Raw genomic sequence first — 16,281 nt, forward strand, 5'->3', positions numbered from 1 at the left:
AGTCCTTGTAGGGGTGGTTGAACAACGAACAAATATATTGTTTGGTGGACACAGTGTGAGCATTACAAATGTTAAAAAGTCGTTAGAGTGGCAGCATGTGGTGAACGCTGTGAATGCTGCAGGTTCAGAAGGTCTGACCATCCCAGAAATTAGAGTGGTGTGACATTAAACTGGAGGCCAAAAAGCCCATCGCATTACACAGTGTTTTTGCCACAGGCGGTGGAAAAGGGACACTGGAGCTCAACGACTTGCTGGTATTATTCGATCTCTTCGAATTCTTCCATTTGCCAAATCTTCCAACAGTGCCAAAGCAGCCATTGTGCGTCATTACGCATTGCAATTGCATGTCTTTTTATACCCACCTATTTTATTGTAAAAGCTACACAATATTCGAACACTTTCAAGTGTGGTAATTGCACTGATTGTTATGGACAATGAATGGGCCACGTTGACAGATCATGCGATGAAATGAAAGACACTGTGCATTCGTAACTGCCGGACTGAGGCAACAGCATCAGTTTGAACGTTATTTGTCCTCATGTTCGCCTTATTATTCGTGGGAATGAATTTCCTGACATGCAAGAACTATTGAATGATTCCAGATACAATCGAATATTACTCCCGATTCAGCTGTACAAATATGAGGAATTATTTTTCATCGAGAGATTGTATTTATCGGAAATTTTTCGACTTATTTTTTCACCGAGATGTTAATTTGAAAGCTTTTCTCGAGTTTTATCCATCTGCCGTCAGAGTCGCAGTTTTCCATTTCTAAATTATTTGTGCGTACGCATGGGCCAAAATGTGAGTGGAGAACCGGACATTCTCGTGTAGTTTTAAAAAAATAAATCCCAAAGTATGCGTAGGAACTGGCGTACGCATTATTTTGTGCGTACAAAACGTCTATAAATGAGGACCCAGGTCTCCCAGTAATGCAGGTAACTGCAAGGCAACACATTTAAAATCGCACCATCCAGAGGCCCTTCTCACCCTAAATTCACAGGCACTTCTACATATGGTCTAAAAACAAAAATGTACCTCAAGCCAGAAAATGCCAACACAGTCCTAATAACATTGAAAGAAACCACAGAATAGTGTTTAAAGCTGGCATTTATTCAAGTCTCATTACCCATTTCAGAAATATTATGTAGTGGATTACCTGCAAATATAAGACATTTACAAACCCCCTTATTCAACACTTTCTTTCTAGGTATGTTTGGGAGAATTCTTTAAATTTACCTGCAAAAAAAATTATCAGAGAACCATTTACATAGTCCTGGAACCTGGTTACAGGGTCTAGATCTTAGGTGGGGGTTAAATTATTTTCAGTCACCACAGAAAAGATTTTATTCTAAAATTATTAATTTCAAAAAATTCTACTGTTTTAGGAATATTTGGAGTGCTTGATATTCCAGTAAAGCCTGAAATGTAGATAGAATTTGGTGTTAAACAGCCAACAAGAAAAAAAGAAAGTGTGTGCATTAAATAAGATGATAAGCATCCCCCCCTAAGAAATCCCTGCAATATCTCAAAGTGAATATTATCAGTTCTCCAAAAACATGCTTAAAACCTGGACTGAGAATGTTGCACTTTTTGACATTAGTATGTGTAGCGTAAACAATAACATATGACAATAGAAATCTGCCTGTACAACAAAAAAGATTTGCAAAAATATAATAATCTGAATCCACGCCCACAGTTTGGCTGTAACAATTTAAAACTCAGACAAATAAAAAATTATAAAAGACACTGATATAAGATCAAACAACATGCAGTTGTTCTGGCTGGTAGTGTCATTCACAGCCAAAAAGACAATGGTACGCAACATGATAAACTACAGCTAAGATTGCAAACAGAAAGGACAGAAAAACCACAAAGGGTATTGAAGTGGAAAAACATGTGGCTAAAATAAAAAAAACTTTGATAAAGTGTTACTGTTGTTCCGCAGTGCTCTCAAATCCTGCCATTAACCCAAAACGATGAAAGTGGGGTATTTATTTATGAATATACAGAAAATTCAGGTGTTTCACCGTGTCACCAACAGATCAAGACTAAATCAAATTCAACGCATCTAGCCATAGATAGGAAAAAATGTGATTAAAAGCATCAAAAAACTAAATGCAAGAGAGTATGGCCACCTACCATTTTGGAAATGCATAAAATACAACGTCAGCATGGACTGTGTACAAGGACCAGCTGCCCTAGTCAATACTGAAATATCTGAAATAACTGAAAGTATGGCTTTATTTTCACACACTTACTGTATATTTTTCTCTGTTCAATAAAGCCCTTCTAAAAATGCCTTCCACCTGTAAATCTTATTCAGTAGCTCTCATACTATATTGCACTTGGTGAACGTAAGTGTCTCTAATACGGACAGTCCATGAGAGCCACAGCCATGCACTGTGGTTAAGTCAAGTTAATGCCTGGGTGATCTGCTTTCACACAGGCCTGACGCAAGAGTCCGGCTGCCACATGCGCAGGTCCACTAGAATCTGGTTGAGCTTCTGCATCCACAGGTTTCTCTCATCCTTGGTGTCAGCACTCAGCCAATTCCTACACAGGTACATAATGACTTCTATTAAGTGTTTCAATATTGGACGTAATAGACCAAAATCAAATTCTCCCTTTTCTATGAAGTATGCATTTGTATAGTTCTGTGAAAGATTTAAAAGCATTGGAATGGCTTAAGAAAATAGGGTCATGGCTTCCTTCCTAATCTAACTGACACTTCGATGAGCCCATCCCCAGAACTCCTTAATTGATAAAAAAATTAAAATAAAAACAGGAACAAATATTTTCTGTTAAGTAAAATGTGAGTATTAAAATGCAGGCTACCTATAATAATGGTTGTGTGCTTCTACATGCCTTTCTAGCAACATAACGACAGGGATCATCAACTCTTGCCCTACAAGGGCCAGAGCCTACTGGTTCTCTCTTGTACCTCACCGTAAATTGGACCCACCTATTGTCTCAAGTCTAAATAAGTCCCTAATTAGAGGGTTGCAATGAAAAATGGAGTGGAACTGGCTTTGAGGACCAGAGTTGATGACCCCTCTACAGACATTGGCAATGCATGAAGTTAATCACAGATCACCATCTCCTTTATCAGAATACCTGTGGTGCCGCTTGTGGCAACATCATTTCACAAAGCTATATTTTAAATACTACCCAGCCGCTGCAAAATCTAATTAAGCTACTAACTTAGCGGTGTACCAATTCTCCGTTAAAAAAATATATATCAATCTTTAAAATTACTTTTGCTTCACAAGGTAAATGCTAACAAAACAACACACTGCGCAACTGTGAGCATTAACTTACTTGGTGACACACATGGTGTTTTTACACTGGCTGACCAGCGTCTCTCTGTCACCCTCTCTCTGCGGTCTAACAGTGATCAGTTCAAAGGTGTTTGGCCGAGCACAGAATTCCCTGTTGGCTGGCTCTACCTTACGACTGGTGCAGTTGGCCAGGTTGATCCGGCCCATTGGATTCTGGAAAAAGGGCGGCGCAGTTCAATTGCATGATTGATGAACACAAAGCCAAAGGGGACCGAAGTCTAACAGTCCCAACCATTTGCCTTCCTCTTACCTTGCGTTTCTCATCATCAGGATAGGTCCAGTAGGAAATGCAGTACCCTGACAGGACACACCACCTCCTGTGCCATGCTCCAAACCCACTCACGTCTTCAAACATAGTCTGAAAAAGAGTTTGTGATCTTGATTAGGATACTGATTAGAATACCGAGTCTAACACCTTACCGGAGACATTAAGGCCTTCTATCCAGTTTATTCAAGTTATACAGCAGCCACTCTTAACCAGAGCAACTTGTACTCACCAAGAATCCCTTCTCCTCCACCAAGGAGCCCACCTCACACTGCATCTTCAGGTAGATGTGGCCCTCCAGGGGGCAAAGGAAGGGCACCTACAGATTACACAGGACATGTAATACTGGCTTCAACTAAAATACTATTTACACCTCCATCTAGTGCTTAAATCCAGTGTTTCCCCTAAATTAATTTAGCAAACAGCAACTGCAAATTGAAATTGAACTATACCTTATATAAAAAAATAAATAAAGACTTCACAACCACCAAAATAAATCTAGACTGTTCCAAAAATTCCTAAAGACATGGCGTTAATAATATTGGTATTATGTTCGATTCATTCAGACAGCATAACAGTACATGGCAAAATGTGGAAATGCAGATAGATTACCTTTGAAAAAATCCTCTAACCAATGACAAGAAAACCATTGAGTGCAAGAAACTATTTTTAATTTAATTTAATCTGTGGCAGGCCTAAAAATAAAACACTGCTGAAAGAATTAAGGGAAACACTGCTTACATCAATTAATAGGAAGGGCAGGTGAGAAGACAGATTGGATTAGCCAAGTATCAGACTGAAATGCATTTTATCTAGTAAGAAAGAGTAAATTGTGTGGATGTGCAATTAATGAATACTGCCTGAATACTGCATTAAATTTAAAATAAAACATCCTGCACAACTTGCTTTTCTTACTGCAATACCAACAAACTTGTGGACAGAAATTTGACATAGTGCCACAACAGAACCAAATTGTTTTCGTCCCATAACACCACCATATACGCAACTCCCCAATTCAAGTGGTCATGGCTCAAATAGCAACCTTGCTGTGAAACATGTCTCTCAGAAGCTCTCTCTCACTGCCTTCATATTTGATCTAAAGGAAAGAAATGAGGAGCTGTGTGAGTAAATGAGGCTGAGTGGCTGGCAGGCAGGACACAGGCAGTGCAGGGTGGGAGAACGAAGTGTTTGCGTTAGATAAAGAGGCACCACATCATTGCTCTAGCCTCGCTCAGCCAACTGTAATTTCTATACTCTACCTCCACCTTTTTTGATCTGGTCTATTAGCTAGTTGTTTATAGAATATGTAATGGTCAGCCAAAGTGTAAAAAGAAAATTCTGAATAGAGGAAGTTTTCAATTTTACCTTCTCCAATGGGAACTTGTTTTTCCCAATGGAGGCTAAAGTTAGCTTGTGAGACCCAACCAGAACAAAGTTACTGGTCCGGACAGCATTAGGGCCTCCAGGACTGGCCACAACTAGAGAAAATAAAAAAAGTTGGTTACATGTTTTAAACAAACCAAGCACATACCATCATAGCAAGGTAATATACATATTTAAAAAAATTTAAAAATATTGCAGCATCTGAATGTCAATCAACTCAGCAACCTTTCAAAATCAAATTCTTCAACTGAAATGTTTTTTTTTACCTGGGGTCTGACTGCTCTTCTACAGAGGGAAACAGAGAGACATTGGAGGAGGAAAGACGTATTAATTTCAAGACATCACATTACGAAGTAACTTTACAGGCTCACTAGACAGTTATTAGGTGTACCATCTAGTACTTCATCAGATTCTCTATTCCTTTTATTCTTGTAGGCATAGATTCCACAAGGTGTTAGAAACATTCCAGTGTGTATTGGTCCATGTGGAAAGGCATCAGGCAGTGGCTGCAGATAACTGCTGCAAAACTGACCGCCTCAATTTCTGTCTGACTTATAAAGCAACAGCTGCATAAATCACTGTCTATATAGAATAAATATCTGTAAAGGTTTTGGTGGACCTAATAAACTGTCAGTAAACATACAAAGTATATTATGGGAATGCATTCACAAGTGAAAATCAACCCATTTCTCCAGTGACTATCAATCTTTCCAAACCCCTCAAACAGAATAGTATTCAGAGTTACCCATCATTTTATTTGTTTCGTGCACTTACTGATACACAGCAACTCAGCCATTGGTTACATGTACTAGCAACAGTACTTTACAATGTATTGTAGTTACAGGAAGGAGATTGGAATAATGACCCAACTCAAGGTTAGGACACCAATTTAATATCGCTTTTAAAATACAATTCTGCATGACCTGGAGAAAGGAAAGTTGTAAGTAGGTTATGAAGGAAAGCTTACAGTGATGGCAAGGAACCTCTTGGGAGTGATAGCCTGGAAAAAGAAAGGGTGACTTTGTTTCAGAAGTAACACCAGGATTGAGTGATTGACAAATTGAGCACCCCCTTCAGCAAGCCCACCCTTCATGTCCCACACACTGAATGGTACAGTTTGTTTTGCAATATTTGCGGTAACCCAACTACCTTTGACTTGCTGAGCTGCTTCTTCTTCTTGTCAGGGCACAACTCACGCTTCTGCACCTAAAGAAATAACAGGGTAAGAGCAGTATCACAGGTAAAAGAATGCCTCCTATAACACAACCATGACATCTGCAAAAAAATATTAAAATTAAATAAAAAGCACTATGTACTCACTAGGCAGTAAACTTCAATATCAATGGCAAAGTCATTGGAGACATCAGGCCTAAAATCAAAGAGAGATGGCATTAGAAGGTTTGACAGATACAGAATCACATGCATGAACATTCTAGTCCATAGACACTCTGGTCCATATACAGTCCAACTCACAGGGTGAACTTGGTAGCGAAGGTGATGGCATCTCCACTGATAGAGCTACGTGTGCTGGCTAGGGGAGTTGCGACAGTGTTCTCAGCGCCAGCACGGATCATGATGAAGAAGTAATGACAGGATAATTCTGGAATATACCAAGATTTAGTGGAAACCACGTATCTATCACAGATAAACTAGGTCACAAGTTTGGAGAAAGACCATCACGTTACAGCTATCGGTTATTTACCTGGCTTGTTAGCAGTGGAGCAGACAAAGTCAGCCTTGAGGGGCAGCCGGAGTTCAAGAATAGAGATGGAGCCTTTAGAGGCTGAGACACCCATGTCCCCAACCTGCTGCCCGCTGGGACCCTCTTTTTTCAGTCGCTCCAGCTCGACCATCAGAGCCCCTCGCTTCTCCGCTGGAAGGAGACAAGAAAGATGAGCGAGTCTGACAAAGGGCCTGCCAGCAAACTGACTACCACCGTCCTGCTGGGTAAGACTCACAGGCAATTTGAAATGGCCAGCGTCACCTAAAGGGGGCAGTATTCCACAGAGAAATAATTTAACCGCCAGGATGCCAACATAGCCTGTTATTACATTTGTACATTGTGTTCTTTGGAGCCACGTGTAGAGCACACTACTATTGATACAATGATTGCCAGGCAAACTACAACCAAGATCACAAGGTAGTCTGAGCAGGTTTGGCAGGTCTTTAAAACAAAAGCCTTCAAGGTACCACTCTCTGGCTTTTATGCTTGAAGCTTCAGAGCTAAGAAAGCAGGTTGTCTCAAGCCAACGGTTACAAACATTGATTAGAAGTACATACATCACTAGGCTTATTTTATTTTCATTGCCACTCTTGTACTGTAATTCTTTTGTGATACTTTGGTAAAATGATTATTATTTATGATTTTGTAAGAGGGGAAGTGGGTATGTGGTGAATTGAAATTGTCTGTCTGCACCAATACTTTCAGTGGTGTAAGCTGAACTCACTGGCTATCAGTAGCAGTCTCTCAGCCTCTGCCTCCACATGAGAACCTTTCCCATGCTCCTCATCAGTGCAGCAGTTCAGGGCCTGGCTGGCCTGGCTAATCACAGTCTGCTGCAGGTTCATTTCATTGGTCAGAACCTGCAAGGAAACAGAAAGACGTCGGTACGAGGGCCTCCCAGTGGTCAATATAATACATATAGAATGACGGTGAACAAAGAAAACAATACGCCCCAATTAATTACAGGGGATGCGCTAAACAGAGGTTATAGCAGGGACCTCTAACCAGGTAATAGTGATCTTTAGGTATTTAACAGTCCATTTATGAGCAGTTAGCCTATTCTAAAAGGACAAACAGGCTGTGTTCCAGCACAAATCTGTCACCCAGCTACCATCTTATCACTGTAACATTGGGATTATCCCATCCTGGTTTCAAAATAGATTTCCAGCATGTTGCCAGTCTGTGTGGCACACCAATTTGTTCCATTGCTTACAATGGGATCCAGACAATAATATTTTCCCCAAACCTTGTTTAAACTGTGGACCTACATGGCAGAAGTTTCATGAAAAAGTACATAAAGGCATTCTGTAAAAACTGAAAATGCATATGGCCCTGTTACCATTGTTTATAAATAGCTTGAGATTGTTCTAAGGTTAGATACACCTGCTAAGACTAGCCTGAAGCCTAAGACTGGATCACATCTGAAGTGGTTCCTGTTCTGGGAGTGTTATGGAGTCTGAACTCATCTTCCTCTGACCTTCATCTTTTGTCTAATGCTGGTGTGTCCTTGGTTCCTGGCTTCCTCTGCTGCTCTACGAGACACGTCCTCTTTCCTCACGATGACCTGCTTGACATGGGGACGCTCCGTATTGTCCTTGACCCTGGTCGACCTGTAGGCATCAATACTAGAAGGGGAAAAAAAATAGAGAAACTGGTTAGAGGGATTTTGGAATTGTGTGAAACAAAGATAAAGTGGATATAAAAGGTCTACACACCCCTGTTAAAATGCCAGGTCCTTGTGATGTAAAAGAATGAGACAAAGATAAATCATGTCAGAACTTTTTCCACATTTAATGTGACCCATAATGTGAACAATTCAATTGAAAAACCAACTGAAATCTTTAAAAAAAAACTCACAATAACCTGGTTGCATAAGTGTGCACACCCTTAGACTAATACTTTTTTGAAGCACCTTTTGATTTTATTACAGCACTTAGTCTTTTTGGGTAGGAGTCTTTTAGCATGGCACACCTTGACGTGGCAATATCTGCCCACTCTTCTTTGCAAAAGCGCTCCAAATCTGTCAGATTGTGAGGAGATCTCCTGTGCACAGCCCTCTTCAGATCACCCCACATATGTTCAATTGGATTCAGGTCTGGGCCATTCCAAAACATTAATCTTCTTCTGGTGAAGCCATGCTTTTGTGGATTTGGATGTGTGCTTTGGGTCGTTGTCGTGCTGAAAGGTGAACTTAATCTTCAGCTTTCTAACGGATGCCTAAAGGTTTTGTGCCAAATCTGCCTGGTATTTGGAACTGTTCATAATTCCCTCCACCCTGACTAAAGGCCCCAGTTCCAGCTGAAGAAAAACTGCTTCACTGTGGGTATGGTGTTCTTTGGGTGATTGTTTTTGCCCCAAACATACCTTTTGGAATTATGGCCAAAAAGGTCAACCTTGGTTTCATCAGACCATAACATTTTCCCACATGCTTTTGGGGGACTTGAGGTTTGTTTTTGCAAACTTTAGCTGGGCTTGGATGTTTTTATGAAAAGGCTTCTGTCTTGCCACCCTACCCCATGTGATTGTTGTCACATGTAGCACACAGCCAGTACTTGCCAGAAGTTCCTGCAGATCCTTTAATGTTGCTGTAGGACTCTTGGAAGCCTCCCTGACTAGCTTTCTTCTCATCAATTTTGGAGGGATGTCCAGTTCTTGGTAATGTCTCTGTTGTGCCATATTTTCTTCAATTGATGATGACTGTCTTCACTGTGTTCCATGGTATATCTAATGCTTTGGAAATTATTTTGTACCCTTCTCCTGACTGATATCTTTCAACAATGAGATCCTTCTGATGCTTTGGAAGCCCTCTGCGGACCATGGCTTTTGCTCAGAGATGCAACTAAGAAAATGTCAGGATAATCCTACTAGAACAGCTGAACTTAATTAATCAGAGTCACTTTCAATGATGGCAGGTGTGTAATGACTAAATGTGATTGGTTAATTCTGAACACAGCCAAATCCCCAGTTATAATAGGGTGTACACACTTACACAAACAGGTTATTGTTTTTATTTTTTATTTCCCCCCCACGAAAATGTCTGTTTTTCAATTGAATTCTTTACATTATAGGTCACATAAAAAGTGGAAAAGGTTTTGACATGATTTATCACAAAAACCTGAAATTTTAACAGGGGTGTATAGACTTTATATCAACTGTACAGCCGTTGTTGGGCTAAAGCTGACAAAAGTGTAGCCTATGTTGACTATATTGCTTTAGTGATCAGGGTGGGGTTACCTGTACGGCAGGTTTTGATCATGGTGTTCGTCTCCTTCCCTGGGTATTTGAGCCCTCTGGAACTTACTAGGTCTGGTCACACTTTCAGGAGTCTGGCTCTTAGCGTTAAATGAACTGGCCGGTGTTGATGTCTGGGGGGCATAGTGACATGAATGGAGAATTCTGTTTGGTTGTAAGCAATTTCAGTGTACGAGTGTGTGATTCATATAAAATATATCTATACACTCAAAATTATACCCATACACTATACACCTAGTTACATTTTTTATCATGGTTCAAATTCTAAGCCTCTTAAAGATTGTCTCCATATTGTTTCCGTCTTTTTAAAGTAACTCTCACCATCATCTTCCTCACTGGACTCTTGATCACCTCAGCCACAGTCGCAGCAAAGGGGGCCAGAATGGACATAGAGGAGATGTTCAGTTTATCTTCTTCCTCATCTCCCTCGCCCTCCTCATCACTCTGGTCCTCGCTCTTATCGTGAACCCCGGCGAAGATGTCGTTGATCATATCCGAGTTAATGGACTGATCCACATTCATCTCTATCTCACGACTCTCTCCTTTGTCTGCAATAAGGGATAATATAAATATATTACCGTCATGAATGCACACCATGGACTACTGGTAACATGTTGTTGACTTAACCCGGGGCCCTGGTCCAATTCATGCTTCTACCATTATAGTGATTAGTGTCAGAAAGTGTAGTAAAGTTTAAACAGTACCTGGTGAAGCCTCCTGGTTCTCTTCCTTAAAAGCCTTCTTCATAGAGAACTCCACTCTCTTCACAGGGCTGGTGGTTGGGGTGCTGGTAACAGCAGACAATGTAGGTTTATTGGGTGAACTGCTGAGGATGTCCAGGGGCAGGGCAGTTGGCTCGTCATCGGGTTGGGACACAGCGGCGGGTCTTTCCTCAGGCTTCTGATTCAGATCCTGAGAAAAATCATTACAGGTTCAGTTTTTACACTTGAATCACTTTTTCATAACTGCCTTGCTGCCATCCATCATGCACATATGTAGTTTGGGTACAGGTTTGAATGGCGTATAAATATGCTTCAACAACCTTGACATTAGTCTGAGTCTGGGTATCTGCCTCTTCATCTTTCTGCGTGTTGTTCCCTTTATTGAAGCGGTTGCGAATCTGAGCGAGTTCGGACTCACGCTCCTGTTATTAACAACAGCAAAAAGAGGATTATCATCCCAACTTCAACAGTGTGGTCACTTAAAATAACACTTATTTTATAAAGAGCTATTCATTACATACAAACAATGTACGTTTCATTGGAAGTGAATGTGCCTAGATAATCTAAACAGATGTTTCTGTTCTCATTATCTCTCTGTAGGTTGTGCTCTGATAACCACAGGAATGTTTACATTGATCATTTGGCATGGGGGTTACTGTCTTGGAAACCTGATCTTTGCTAGGTAGAAACACCCTTAATGTATATGCTAGCTGGAAACTCTCTTTACAGCGAGAAGACAATGGAACATTCATCGAATGAGCAAATTTCTCCCTCGATTTGATACGGGTTCTACATTATTTGACCACTATACGAAACTGCTGATTTCTAACAACACTGACAACATAGGTTGCAGTGTAAAATAACTAATGCCAGTAGGACCCAATGACAGACGTACCAGTTTCTGTTTCAGTGTTAGGTCGGCAGTGGCAGTGTGGGCAGCCTGAGCAGCTTTCAACCTCTCCTGCACAAGCTTGGTGTTAGGGGTCACAGACTGGCTCACCACAGACGTACGGCCAGCCAGTCCTTCCCCAGATGGGTTCACTACGGCCAGGGTACGAGCGGCAGCACCCTGGCCTGTAGCAGGGGAACTCAAGCCAGAACGCTGCTGGCACCTTTCCCCAAAACGCTCCATGAACGACTTGACTACTGTTGAGACAGATTGGAAGTCTGTAACTCTTGGAGGACAATGACAGTGGACCGGCCCATGTTTGAAATACATAGCAATAGACAAATCAGCAGGGAAATCAGCAAAGCTATGCGGAGTAACAGTTGTCACTCACCTGGAGTTCCAGTTGCCCCAGCAGTGGCTCTCTGCTGCAGGGGCGAGGCCGGGGTGGTCGTCTTGGTCAACCTCTCCCTTGTCTGCAACACTGACAGTCCAGTGCTACAGGGCTTTGGGGGGAGCTCTGTCTTCTTAGGGCTGGCTGTGACCTCCAGACCTCTAGGCGGTGTCTGGATTTTCAGGGGGCTCTGACAAACAGGTGAGGCTAGAGAGTGGGTCACTTTCTGGGGGCTAGAGGGGAACATGGCCCCCTGGTAACCCTTCTGAGCACTGGAAACAGGTGACGGCAGTCTTCCACCAGCCTGCAGAGCAGGTCTGGCTTTAGATACCTCAGTCTTCTGGGGGCTAGGGGGAACCACTTTGTTGGACTTTAGTGGTGAGTGGACTGACTGCGGCTGAAATGCAATGAGGACATAAAATAATAGTGAGAAAAAGGCTCCCCTCAAAGAAGGCAGAAAATCTAAACTGATTTTGAGAAAATAAATCAGTTATAATCAGTTGTTACATTAAATCAGCTGAAATAATTTTAAGGGCCAATTTGATGTCCTCATTATAGCGCTTGTGATTGTAAGCTCCAATTATAATACATAACATACAAGTTGTAATTCAGAGAATTAAGTCCTGTTTACTTATTTAATTCAAAAAATCTCCTAGAGGTTTTCCTAAATATAAATCACATAACAGTAATACATATGAGTAACCAAGCCATTGCATGCCTCACCTGATTGGAACCAAGAACTGACTTGCAGTTTGATGTTTGACTGAGTTGTGTCCGGTCCGCTGCAGAAGAGCCGGGCTTGGCGGTAGCACCAGCATCTCTCTTCCACGCCGGGGCAGTAGTAGTGGCGCTGCCCGGCTTCCCTTGTGCATGGTTTTGGCCTCCATTGCCACAGGGGGCTGCGTGGCTGAGGTCATCCTCCCAGGACCCAATGGTGGCAGCAAGGTTGGCCAGCCGGCCCCTTCTACCTAACGGGGCGTCTGAGGACACAGATGGAACAGCAGTGGGGACCGGGGCCTCAGCCTGCCTCTGCGTCTTCACCGGGGACAAAGCCAGAGGGACGTCTGGAACCTCATTGGAGGTACCTCGAAGAAGAAACACTCAAATCTCAGTCACAAATGAAACATGGAACTCTGTAATTACTAACTGCAGTCTCAAACAGAGGAGAAGTTGTGTAAATGTTGTTTAAGAATGTGCTACATGTAGAAATTAAATCTGCTAGTTAACAGACCATGTCCTTACCCTCAGAATCCCAGTACTGCCTTTGTTCAGCCAGTCGGGCCAGACGAGACTTTATGGCAGCAGGGGTGGAAGCCTCTGTCTGGCCCTCTCTGTTCCTCTGTAGAACTGGGCTAGCAGGCACCACCTCCACAGCCCTAGTGCCCCTTGGCCCTGGAGCTACCTTTTCGGTATCTGAGACAGAGCATGCTACGGGCTCGGCCTGCTCAGGGACAAGCTGTGCCGCCACCATGGGCTTTGGTTCAGGAAGGGTAGCTATGGCAGGGGGGAGCGCCACCCTCTCCGGGCCCGCTGGGGGCTTCCTGTCAGTCTGGGGGTCTGTAAGGGTAGGGGTCATAATGCGAGGAGGCATCGCAGGCTCCCTGTTCTCCTCCCCAACAACGGGGGGCTGGCCAAGTTCACCTGAACGACTTCGCTTGGAGGGAGAGGGCTTGGTAGATGGGTGGGGGGCTGGAGTGATAGACAGCATGAGTTAACATTTAAAATTTTATAAATTTCAGTAACATAAAACTTACAGAAACACATATGCAGCTCTGAAATATTATAGTTTCTAGCTGTATCCATCGAAAGTTGCAACCAGCAGTCCATTCCAAACGTTTGATTTCAATCAATAATTTACAATTTGCCATTTTGGAGGTCAAACTTCCTCTATGGAAAAGTGATGCAAGTGAAGGGCAGGAAGTTCAACCACTTCCTTAATTCTATTGGACCTCTCTGAGGGTTACATTTAAAACATTACTGTCAATGCATTATTCTGCAGTGGACACAAGAGGGAGCACTGGGTTTGCAAACATTTAGTCATTTAAATACCTTACCTTTGTCACTGACAGGGTCTGTGGACAGACTGTTGCAGGTCTCAGCCAGAGGCTCCCTGGCTCTCTTGACAATGTGCCTGTTAGCAGCAGTAGGCCTTTCTGCCATCTTCTTCTGCAGGTTCTCCCTGCGAGCGCGGGTCCTTTCCAGGAGTTTCTGAACACAAAAAAAAAAACAATGACAACAGTTCAATCTATTAGTTCAATCTAATAAACAGAACCAGTCCACAATACCATACATAGAACACTAACTTAACACAAAGGTGACATACTGAAACATTCCACACCAAAGTACTAGACTCGTTGCTTGGTTGTTTTCGTTTTTCTCTATTGTAACCAAACTGAAGCACTGCATGGCAGGTAATAAGAGAGAAATAGTGAAAACATCTGTCCATATCATAGTGTCAACTGAAACTATGGAGTGTGGGGAGTTACAAGGCTGCAGTTGTCTCAGGCCTCCTCCTTTATGTACACTAAACCCTAGCTGGCATCCCAGCCCAAAGAAAAATAGTCATAATTTATTACCATGAACCAGAGCCCTGCTACACCGCAAGACTCAACACATTCCTACTCAACTGACTTTTCCTCCCAGCCAGACTGTGTGGAAAACTTGCGGGTGTCATTCCTTAGGAATGCGCAGCTTCTGGTGTCGTGGCAACAGGATTTGAAATCTCCATTAGTTTTAGTAGACAATTGATGGACTTTGTAAACTGCTCCAGGACCAGAGCTTTCATGAAATAGTCACTTCAAAAGTAGAGTATTTTGAATTAACTTAAATAATCTTTACACAAGGAACTATTTAAATTTGATAAGGACTAGAGTACAAGGGTAAATGGAAATTGACATTAAGTAGCTTTTTGGAAAGGAAGACTAAAAAACCTTGAGTCGTAGCATTATATTTAAACATAAACTACATCACACTGTAGTTCAGTAATGCAGTCAAAAATTGGAACTATTCCAAACTCCAACTGGTCTTATGAAGACTAGAAGCCATTCATTCCCAATTAAGGGAATTATAGAATTCTCAGATTCCTCTCCCTGCTCTTACGTTGGAAGGGGAGGGGCTATTGTAGGGTTGTTGACAATATGACAGTCGTCTATGTACGTTTACAGTATTGTAATTATGAAGAGGAAATCACAATTATTAAGAAATATTCGGCGTTATTGCGTGGAAAGTGAGAATAGACCTGAATCCAATGCAGTTTGATGTGGGTAGTTAGAAAACGTTAGCTAGTTAGTTAAAAATAAGTATTACGCTAGCTACCTAAAGTTTCGAACCAGTTACATTGGAATTAAGAGGAAGTAAACTGAAAAATATGAATCCTTATTTGAAGAACACGTGGGAGTTACTTTACATACTGACTGTACTACTTGTTAGCTAAACAGCTTGATTGCGTAGCTACTCATTTGTTAATATGTTATCAGAGCTACATATGGGGGTTAATGAGTCACACAGTATGTTTTATCTTTTTCACGCAATGAAAACGGCTTGTGCCAGGTAAATAACTTGTTAGCTACATTCACGTTAGCCAGATGAAGTACAGCTAGTACTATACAGATTAGCTACGTAGTTAGCTAGCTAACTAGGTGTAGCTAAGTATATACCAAGTTAAAATGTGTACTCACCTCGGTAAACGGATCCATTCCTATACGTTTCTATTTCAAATATATAACTTCAGAAGTAATCGTCGTTTATTTATCTTAATTTGCCAATGCTGGCAGCTAGTTAGTTAGCAGTCGTATCGCCACTCCCGACCCCTCCGTTTCTCTAGTTTTTGACAACATCTGTTCAAAATTTGAATTTCAGCGCTGCATTCAATGCGCAGACTCCGACGGTTGGAATCACGAGACATCCAATGATAAACCCAATGGGCGTTTACAGACGCAGTCTAGCCAATCAAATTAACGTTTCACTCATAAAACACACACACACACACACACACACACACACACACACACACACACACACGCGTTTGTATGGCTATTCTCATGGGGACCAGAAAATAGAAAATGCATACACCCTTGCCCTAAACTTAACCCTTACCCTAACGTAAACCTAACTTTAACCTCATTAAAGTAACATTTATGCCTAAACTTTACCTAGATGTAATGTCTAACCTTAACCATAAACTTAACCAACAACGCCTGGACCTTAAAGAAACCCCAATTCTAACTATAAAATGAATTGTAAGTTTGACCCTAAACTTAAACCCTAAGCCGGAAATTGGCTTTCGCCTCATGGGAACCGGCAAAAGGACATTTGG

The 16,281-nt window shown here is 41.9% G+C and overlaps 1 protein-coding gene across 3 annotated transcripts; it reads right to left on the reverse strand.

Moving 5' to 3' along the window:
* Positions 1–1,092: 1,092 nt before the first annotated feature.
* On the reverse strand, positions 1,093–15,813 carry anln (anillin, actin binding protein). Of its 3 annotated transcripts, XM_010873480.4 has the most exons (24): positions 15,644–15,813; positions 14,021–14,174; positions 13,209–13,655; positions 12,690–13,051; positions 11,967–12,363; positions 11,582–11,832; positions 11,007–11,108; positions 10,669–10,876; positions 10,286–10,512; positions 9,947–10,077; positions 8,190–8,337; positions 7,437–7,572; positions 6,692–6,862; positions 6,463–6,589; positions 6,310–6,358; positions 6,139–6,195; positions 5,957–5,989; positions 5,256–5,274; positions 4,972–5,084; positions 4,649–4,702; positions 3,839–3,925; positions 3,592–3,699; positions 3,322–3,494; positions 1,093–2,556 (listed from the first exon to the last, which is right to left on the reverse strand). In XM_010873480.4, the coding sequence occupies exons 1-24, from the start codon at positions 15,659–15,661 to the stop codon at positions 2,442–2,444; spliced, it is 3,687 nt and encodes a 1,228-aa protein (XP_010871782.3). In that variant the 5' UTR covers positions 15,662–15,813; the 3' UTR covers positions 1,093–2,441. The 3 variants fall into 3 exon arrangements, with proteins under 3 accessions (XP_010871782.3, XP_010871783.3, XP_010871784.3); XM_010873481.4 differs by lacking the exon at positions 5,957–5,989; XM_010873482.4 differs by lacking the exon at positions 4,649–4,702.
* Positions 15,814–16,281: the final 468 nt, after the last annotated feature.

The sequence above is a fragment of the Esox lucius genome, chromosome 10 (assembly GCF_011004845.1).
Source record: "Esox lucius isolate fEsoLuc1 chromosome 10, fEsoLuc1.pri, whole genome shotgun sequence".
Lineage (NCBI taxonomy): Eukaryota > Metazoa > Chordata > Actinopteri > Esociformes > Esocidae > Esox > Esox lucius.